At 41.3% G+C, this 9,852-nt stretch overlaps 1 protein-coding gene across 1 annotated transcript; it reads right to left on the reverse strand.

Moving 5' to 3' along the window:
• On the reverse strand, positions 1-8,989 carry LOC131577160 (glutathione S-transferase 3). The gene is made up of 7 exons (XM_058834643.1): positions 8,878-8,989; positions 6,452-6,558; positions 4,564-4,615; positions 3,684-3,816; positions 2,417-2,558; positions 1,318-1,449; positions 1-769 (listed from the first exon to the last, which is right to left on the reverse strand). The coding sequence occupies exons 2-7, from the start codon at positions 6,536-6,538 to the stop codon at positions 626-628; spliced, it is 690 nt and encodes a 229-aa protein (XP_058690626.1). The 5' UTR covers positions 6,539-6,558; positions 8,878-8,989; the 3' UTR covers positions 1-625.
• Positions 8,990-9,852: the final 863 nt, after the last annotated feature.

A 9,852-nucleotide genomic window follows, 5' to 3' on the forward strand; every position in this document is an offset into this window, starting at 1 on the left:
TGACTACATAAAAAGTTTATTTGATTAGTACAGGTCCTCTAGATACAGCAGTTAAACAAAAACATCATTTGGCAGTCAGTTTATTTCTTAATTCAGTAATAAAAGTGCAGCTTAGTTATAAAGGCACAGTGTTGACATTTAGACAAATCACTGATGTCCAGCAGAACTGGCAAGAGAAAGACCTCACTCCTACTTTCTTTAAAAACTATTTGTTTCATTCGCCAACTGTGATATTAAAGAAGAACAAAAGCCTACATTGGAAGCAATCCTCATCTAAAAATCTGATCTGGATCTAGAAAAAAGTCCTCGGAAATAGGACAACATACTGAAGCTATCAGTCAGCAACTCACATTTCTCCTTTCTGGTGTTTCACAAAGTCTCTAGTGAGACTGTGCTTGCTGCCATTTCACTTGCTTAAAATTACCAGAAAAAAAATCTTGAGATGAATGAAGGAGAAAATAGGCTAGTATTGAAGTGTTATAAACGATACCTGCCTACTGTATTTTGTGTGAGGGCACAACCTCCTGCCCACTTTAACACCTCTCGAACATCCCTTCGCCTTCCTTTGTGGTGTAATTGGACGTGTGCAATCTGGCAGCTCTCTTACAGCCTGCAGCCAGGCACACTAATTTGCTTTTACATCATAATACATGCGGAGAACTCTTCTGACAGTCTCTACGTATTTATCATCAGGAACAGGTTTCCTCTGGCTTCCTGGCTCAAGAAATTTCTTGATTGTGGGGATGCTGCTTATTCTTGCTTTAAACGCCTAAAAGGCAAACAGTAAGTACATGGTATTTAAAGAACAGAAAGTAAAACAAGACAAAAAACTATTTTACTGATTTATGTAACATCCTTTAAGAAGCTGTATGTGGAGACAAGACAGGAAATACGGATTTAACTGTGGATGAATTTTACTCACACTCACTTCAACCCTTTTATTTTCCACAGTAACAAATGAGCTCTCTGTCTTGTATTGATATGGGATGAAGTGTTAACAGTTATCTGTGGTTTCTAATATGTACATTACTCAGATCAGTTCTTATGATCCAGAAAATACCTTCCACTTAACAGTATCACAGAACTGGTGAGTCAAAAAAAAAGGGAGGATGCTTTTCTTCAGATGTGTACAGGGATTACTCCAGAAAATAACAGTTTCTCTAGGTGAAACATTTACAAGGCTCTTCCTAAAGCAGGAAAAGCAAGACTACAATGAAAAAGTAAGAAATATTTTGTGGAATTATTTACACATAACAGACTTTGAAATATAATTTATCACATTTAGAGCCATACGAGCATCTTGTTACTGCAAAGTACCTGTAACTGAGGAAAGCCTGAGAGAACATCTGACTTCTTCTCTTCTACCATTAAAATGGCTTCAAGAAGATGAACATCTGCCCAGCTAAAACTGCTGCCAACAAGGAAGTCCTGCCCATGGTCCTTCAAAACCTAGAAATGTCATGGATGAAAACACTCAGGTGTGGATAGCCAGCTGAGGTTCACGTTTTCAAAATGCACAGGCACACCTTCTTTGACAATATTACTGTCTCCTTTTCACCCTTCTCTCCCATGCAGCTAACAGGGGGAACAGGGGATGTGGCAGCAGTCACTGATCATTTTACTGCAGAAATCTAGAATCCCAGGGTTTACTGATCCTTTCTTCCAATAGCTCTAGGTAACCCTGTGTACTAGAAGATAGGGTTAGATACCTTCTTGGTGTTCACACCTTTCAAGTCTAGTTTATCTGGATTTTTTCTATACATTCTTACAGCTTCAATGGAAAAATAGAGTATAAAAGAGAGGTGATTGGCCTAAAGCATTGGGGCTAAGATGCAACAAGTGGAATATTTGGCAGAATGCACTCTGGCAACCACCTATAGGAGACCTGGCAAAGTGAAAAACTGTCTTTAGTCTTTGAAACGGAGAGGAGCTATTCCTGCTAGATCATCCTGTCCATGCATATTAATTTCCATTGAGAGTACCTCTTGGGTTTTAGCTGTAAAATTATCAGTTAGAAAAACACCAAGATTCCAGTATGGCTAGAAGTCAGCAGTGATAGCTGTGTATTGCTGTGTTTAGAAAAACACAGTGGACTTGTATTTGAAATGGTTAACAAAGACAATTAGCAATGCTTTTGCAATGCAAATTACTGTGGTGGGTTGACCCTGGCTGGGCACCAGGTGCCCATCACAGCTGCTCTGTCACTCCCTCACCTGGACATGGGGAAAAAAATACATAAAAGACTCTTGGGTTGACCCACCCCAACTTGTCTGATACTGTTCTGACCCCCAGTCCAGACAACAGACAGTATGGATGTCCTGGTTTAAACTACTGCACTGACACTTGCTTCTGGTTGTGGTGATATACCCATTGCTATCCTTCCAGAATAAGGGAAGAAAATGGTCCTCCTCCATACCTTTTCATACACTGGGAAATACCTGCTTGTCGCCTTTTGAACTATAAGAGCACGTTGTTTCTCTTTATCCTCCACTGATAAGAAAGGGAACATCAAGATGAAGCCCATAAGGTCATCAGTTCCTCCAACATACATATCAATCCTTAAAACCAAAGCAAACAAAAACCTTAAATAGAAGGCACCCTCACAAGCAGAATTACCTTATATTTGTTTTAGGATAGTAAACATTGAATTTTCCATCCCCCTGTTGTGGTGCCTTCCCCCCCACTCCCTGCTTCCAGGCTGCAGTGTGATCTGAGAAATGCTTTTTTTAAGCAATCTCAAACACACTCCTTCATGGGAATTATTTCTGCAATTAAAAAAATGTCACAGTGCGAATCTTGTGTTTGTAGTGATTTTGGCTCTTTACTTGCTTCTCTGTGCAAGTTTAAACAGGGTTGCACAGAGGTTAAGAGTGTAACTTTGGTGTAACAGATCACAATCACCGAAGAAACACACAGCACAGCAAGGAGTCATTCTCAACTGACTTAATTATCTGGATATATCCCACCTTCAGAATTTCATCCAAAGTCCAAGTAGTGACAAATAGATAAATAATGGGGTTGGAAGTCTGAAGCATACCAGGTTCTTCATCCAGCTAAATTAACGGTATATCAGTTGTTCAGATTGTCCCTTTTCCAGACTATAAGAGCAGGTTTTGTACTGTGGATGGACATTCAAAATGCTACATACTGAGACAGTCCAATCATACTTTTTCTTCTTCACAGACACAACATCAAGGATTTAATTTCACATGAAACCAGTAGTTTTTCAACAGCTTGTAGCTGTTCTTTCCCCAGCTCCAAAAGATCTAAACCATGCACTTTTTTACAGCGCAGCGGGACATCACGCAACCACAGATAACGTCAATGACAGCTCTTATTTTGCAGCCAAAAGTTAGAAACTAACCATTTCTTTGCAGTTTTCTGGTTACAAAAGTAGTTCAGCATCTATATGTCAGTCACCTCTCAAATACCTCTGTCAGGCTGTATTAATTTTTCACTAAGGCACAATAAACCCATGACTCAAATGTTTTTATGTGAAAAGTAACTGAGTTAGAACAAATCAGCTGGCTTGCATCTAACTGTGGCCTCTCAGGCTCACTGCAAATCGTGTATCACTGAGGCTCACAGGTGATTGTGCACAGGTGTATGTGCAACCATGCAATTAATTCTAGATGCACCAGAGCTACTATACTAAATTCAAGAAGAGTAATACTATTACATACAAGGCTCTTTCCTTCAGGTCCTTCCCATAGAGGTTGTACTTTGCTGCAATGTAGCTGAGGATGGCTCTGGTCTGCACCATCCTCATCCCATCAATCTCCACCATGGGCACCTGCTGAAACAGCAGGGATCCACCTGGAAGGAAAGACACATTATTTGACTGATCTACTAACTCCACATCAGATTTCTTGCTGTCTTCAGAGGATTACTGCTTTTATAGTGATCTTGCTGTGGGTAGTCATTGTATTAAACTGTAGTTCTTTCATGCAAAGAAAAAATTACAGTGGTGCAGACAAATTAAACTGAAAAACACAATTACTGTGGGTTACCATCCTTCTTTTAAAAAAAAATTAACTGAAGTTGCAGTCAGGACTGTGTATAGCAGCTTTTAAAATGAAATTGAAATGCAATGGAGACAATCACACTAAACATCTCAATTGAGTAAAAAGTGTCTCATTCTAAACAATGTAAAAAAAAATTCTGTTCCATTATTCAAACAATATTTGAAGCAAATGTTAGATTTACAGATTTCTCTCTTACAACCAATCTTTAAGATGTATCAGATCATAAAATGAAATTTTGTGATACATATTTTGTGGTTACTGAAGCCCATGGTTAAGTTTGTGGGACTTAAGCTAAGGTGGGATGTTTAGACAAATGGAGAACAATAGAATCCAGAGGCCTGGCAAACCCTCCAGGTTGGAAAGATACTCAGTTTGTGATTTCATCTGTCCACATGTGGAAAAAACCAGCCTCTGCAGTTGCTCACAGCTCTCAGCTTTACTCTTCTATGTGGGAAGAAAGACATATACAGTCTTCAAAGACTTCACACATCTTCTCTAAGTCTGGTTACACTTTTCTTGAGATTTCATATGGACTCACCTTGCAGGAGCTTCTCATATTGGTCTCGTGTTTCCAAAAACTCTTCCTCAAACTGACAAAAGAGAGTGAGGAAGAAGAGGAAATAAGAATCTTTTCACATTTTCAGAACAGATAAACCTTTAAAGCACCATAAAAGGAAAAGAATATACATCATGGTTCTCTCCATTTCAGATGTGGCTCTAAGGGAGAACACAAGGACAGAAGTACTGGCAATATCTCCTGGATTGCCACACTTGATAAATGCTCATGTGGGCAACCCTAGCAAAAGAATAGGCAATAAGAACTGGAGTGAGGATGGTTTGTTTGGTATTAAACAGGTAGTGTAATGTGAAACAATCAACAGTACAGTCTAGGCTGTCCTTAAGATGCTTTCTGGAATGTGGAAAAAATCTGCTGTGCGATATTTTGATTTGGGAGCTAGACAGGAACAAATTCTTCGGAAGTTAAAACAAAGCTTTTACAAAATAATGTACAAGTAGCAAGCCCTGCAAGAAGTTTAGTACAGATGCATGTTTCAGACACCTGAAGATTAATTATTCACAAGATGAGAAACAAAAAGATAGAGAATTGCTGGTGATCAGATCAATGTAGTTGCATTCAAATGGCTGAGGCTGGCTAATCCAATCAGGGTTACTTACGGAGGAACTGAGTTCAAGATTAAGACACCAGTTAGACATCTACATGTATGTGTTTGCATGTGCCATACATGTCTGTGATCAGTGCAGAACATGGAGACTAGAAAATGGTTGATCTTACCAATCCCTACATGCCTTGTTCAGTCAGCCTCTCTCATAACATCTATGCCACTCATGTTAGTAAATAAGATTTGCTATACTAGGGAAACCCCAGAAGATCAGGCATATTAACATATTGCCAATATTCAACCATAGCAAGTATAATCACAGTCTAAAATTCAGAACCCAGGTTTCTGCTGATGAGAAGCTGAGAAAAGAATATTCCAAGGAAAAAATGTAGCAACTGATACTCATCAGCAGCTTTTTTTAAAACTTACAAAAAAACCCCAAAAAAACAAAACTCAAGAAGTGAGAGGGACTTAAAACACAGGAACAAATGATGGAGAGAAGCAAAAAGTTCTGTCTTATGCGAGGCCTGCAAAAAAAGATTGGTGGTCTTTTTGAAAAACTTCTATTCCTTGGCTCAGTACACAAGTAACTGTATGTACTGTACCAACTTCTTGTGTAAGAGGACACTCAGAGCAAATACTAGTCTTTTGTGTCCTCAAACTGTATTACCAGTTTACCACCAAGATAGACAGCAAATGAATAAGTAAATTATATCCTATCAGAAAAAAATTAAAGTACTATCTTCCTTCTCTGTTTTATCAAAGTATTTTCTTCCTGTGTAGATTTCTAATTTCCCTACACATGTGGGTCAATTTTCTCACTTCACCCTGCTAAGCTTCATCTAAATGATGCAAGACACAACATAATTTGTGTTACAGTTTATTATGGAAGATGCAGCCAGTGGAGTGAAAAATAAAACAAAAATCTCTGTGTGAGTGTTCAATGGAAAACATGAACACTAGAGAAAGTAAATTGCCATTTCACTGGGCACAGATAACACTTGTTATGCAAGGAACACATCTATCAGCTCAGCCACTCTGGGTCAGTAATCAAGTGCTTAATTAAGGATTACATTCTTGTGTTAAGCAAGAACCTGATTTACAGTGTCACTGCTCAGAAAACATGTAACTTGAAGCCATGCTTTTGTGTGCCTGAAGTAAAAGTATTTAATTACACTGAATAGCCAATGTTCACTTACTATTGCATCTTGGGATGCCTTTTATTTTTTTTTACTAATAACATGTGATCTGCCTCAAAGACAAGTTTACCAATGTGCAGTAGAAGTTAAAAACTCTAAGACAAACCTCAACCCCAGCTGCAGCCAACAACCAACGAATCGATTCCATCTTGCCTCTTCCATCAAAATAGTAAAGTTTTGGTTTTGCAGACATGACTTCAAACTTTCTGTTACCTAAAAAGTTATAAGAGATAGTAAGTTAATAATGATACAAACATCTGATGGTGGCTGGAATAACGGTTCACAAGTCACTCACACAAAAAAATTTAAGTTAATTTTTGACAAAATATTTTAGCAAAGTTTCAGTCTAAACTGATTTGTTTTTATTGCTGCACAGTCAAGTCAAACTCTTTTGTAGACTTTTCATCCCTCTGAAATTCAGGAAAAGCATCAAGTTTCTAAGTAGGAGATAACAGAAAAAATAAAAAGTCACCACAAAGAAAATCCTTAAAACTTTTAGAAAATGTAAGTTTCAGCACTGAAGTTACACAGACACCACTAAAAGCCAAGCCTTGAGCAAAGAGAAGAGACAGTAAACCAAGTTTCCAAAGCTGGCAGACCTTGTATCAAGGAATGCCAAAAGCATCTAAACATTAATTCTACATGTTTAGGTGAAGCATGGGAATGTACTTCTAAGCCTCTCACTTTTTTCTTCCTAGCTGTGGTGATCTAGCAATCAGTAGAAACTTCAAAAGTATCGAAATATGTGATCCAGGATCAGTAGAAACTTCAGAAGAATGGCCTGTTTCTTCTGTAATAATCCAGATTAAAACACAGTTTCAGGGTGTTGCACTACTTATCCTTCTACAGGCCACATTTCTTTCTATTAATAAACCCTGTTGCTATGTAAAACTGTGTAGACTTTTCAGATGATCAAATGCTGCTTTGCAAGCAGCATTTTAGTTCTTTAATGACTTCATAAATGAGGCTATTAATTGTTATTTTTTGAATAGTGTTTAGGCCTCAGCAGGAACTGGATTCTACTGTAGAGCCATAAACCAAGACAGCAATCAAATTTACTCATACTGGCATTTCACATGCAGAACTCCCTAATAGCAAGTCCTTGCTGCAACTGAGAGCTGTTTTCCCTCTGTAAGGTGATTTATTGTCACTTCAATCCACAGTTCAAGTAATTCTGGAAAAGAGGCTCTTGGCATACAAACAATAACTTCCAGTTACCAATATTTCAAAAGCTCCTTCATAAGCAGAGGGAAAAAAGACCTTGACCACGCACAAAGTGTCTGCTTGTTAGCCAAGAGGCATGAAAAGAGAATACAAAACATGAGACTTCATCAGGCCATGGGAATTCAAAGGCTATTCTTCCCCTGCCTGCTCAGGGGCCTCTGATTGCTCTTAGGTAAGTCACAGGGAAGTAAAACACTGCCAAATAGTGTCTTTACCACTGATGAATACAGCAGTGAATTAGAAACACACAAAAAGACTGAAGAAAAATATCACTGTGAGCTACACAAAAGAACAGAATGAAACACGAGCTACTTGTAATATAGCTACATTCACAGAGAAAGAATAAAAAAAACAAAGGTAATTTTTAACTTGTAGTTTAAAAAACTAAAGAAACAGAAGAGTCACAGTGCCACTTCTGGAGAGAGGTCACAGGACATAAGCAAGTCACTGATGCTCAACACATCTCAATGCAGCAGAGGCAGAAGGAAGGTAAAGAGGCATGGTGGGTGCTTGTTTTGTGAATACCAGGGGATCAGAAAGTTTGAAATGAGCTGTAGCATTCTAGGTTCCTAGGACTGAGCCTGCCATGCCATACTGGTAGAGAAAGTCCAACTTGTGAACTAAAATCTGATGGAAAGAGCACCCTGGTCAGGGACAGAGACTTTCTCCCTTCTCCGCCCTTCATCACAAAGAGGTAAAGTGGCAATTTGCAGTCAGAAGCTGCAATTGCTGGTAGGCTGCTGTGCATTCCCCTCAGCCTGACACCTCAAGAGGAAAAGGGACTGCGAAAAATTTGCTCCTCGCTGTGATTTATAAAGGCCAGCTGGGTTAACAGAGGGAATGAGGGAACATGAATATCGCTGTAAGAAGCGATCACTCCCGCGCTAGAATGAACTAGAAGAATATCAGTGAAGAGGGCCAGGGGTCGAGCTGTGCTTGGCACGTCCTGCAGATCCAGGATTCCAGGGTCCGATTTTCCCTGCCTGCATCCAGCAGCAGCCCAAAAGCGGTTCCACTCTGCAGCCGCAGCACCGACCCGGGGGAACGTCCTGTGCTCAGCGTGTGACAGGCAGCAGCCCCCGGGCCACCAGCTCCCAGCCCTCCCGGGGAAAAGCTCTAGGGAGACGCGAGATGACGAGCGGTCCGCACTGTGACACGGGGAGCCCGTGACCGGGAGAGCCGATCCACGGCTCAGGCCTCAGCCCGTCACAGACCCCCGGCTCCCCGCCTCACTTGAGCCAAACCAGCCACGGGCACTGTTTGGTGGGGAGCAGGAAAAGAGAAATCCCAGGGGCCCACATTACTCACACGCACGGAGGGTTAAAGCGGCGACGCCGAGCGAGCACAGGGAGCCCCAAGGCAGGCGCTCCCGCTGGCCCCGCCCGCAGCCGCGATCAGCGCCGGGCCCACCCCGCCCAGGCCACGGGACGGCGACGAGCGGAGCAGCCGCCAATGGGAAGCCGTAAATTTGCAAGTTTCGCAAAGCCTTCTGGAAAGACACCTAACCACCAAGAATTTCGCTAAAATTTTTAACTGGGTTAAAAATTATTTCTCTCAGAAGGTTTTGTCGCTGCAGGTTGATGATTCCATGCTCCGTGTCGCTAGGTTCATAAGGGTTATTGCTACCCGTGACGTAGAGGGGATCCGCAGTACTGAGCTATAAATAGCTGGTTGCGAGCGCGGTTTGTCTGGATGTGAGGGCGATCTGGCTGCGACATCTGTCACCCCATTGATCGCCAGGGTTGATTCGGCTGATCTGGCTGGCTAGGCGGGTGTCCCCTTCCTCCCTCAACGCTCCATGTGCGTCCCTCCCGAAGCTGCGCGCTCGGTCGAAGAGGACGACCTCCCCGATAGAGACGGTACCGTTCATCGGTCAAGGGTATACGGTAGCTGCGCTCCCCTGCTAGAACCTCCAAACAAGCTCAAGGTCCATTTGTAGGAGAACGTAGGGTAGTCAAGCTTCCAAGACTGCAGACACATCCAAGTGAGGCGCTGCATGGGGCAGTTTGCCATTGTTTTATGCCTTACATGCAGTGAGGGTGTGTGTATGCAAATGTTTTTTATTTCACTTTCTCGCTTTCCCAATTTCCCGGTCACCTACGAATCTGTGAGCTCCTCATGTGATACTCTCCTCCCCCCACCTCCCTGGTAAAACTGGATTCCTTGCACGTGTAAATGTGTTTTTCACCTAGCTGTCCACCTGTGCAAGTGATTTTCAGTCCACTTAAACAGCTAATAAAAGGGGTGGTCTTCAGCTTCTATTGCCTTGAAAGACAGGGGAGA

Source organism: Poecile atricapillus, chromosome 3 (assembly GCF_030490865.1).
Source record: "Poecile atricapillus isolate bPoeAtr1 chromosome 3, bPoeAtr1.hap1, whole genome shotgun sequence".
Classification (NCBI taxonomy): domain Eukaryota; kingdom Metazoa; phylum Chordata; class Aves; order Passeriformes; family Paridae; genus Poecile; species Poecile atricapillus.

Coding starts and splice junctions, on each gene's coding strand:
- LOC131577160 (XM_058834643.1), bottom strand. CDS start 6,538: ATGTCTGCAAAACCAAAACTTTACTATTTTGATGGAAGAGGCAAGATG. Junction 1,450..2,416: donor ATTTCCCAGTGTATGAAAAG/GTATGGAGGAGG, acceptor TGACATTTCTAG/GTTTTGAAGGACCATGGGCA. Junction 770..1,317: donor CAGGCTTTCCTCAGTTACAG/GTACTTTGCAGT, acceptor TTTGCCTTTTAG/GCGTTTAAAGCAAGAATAAG.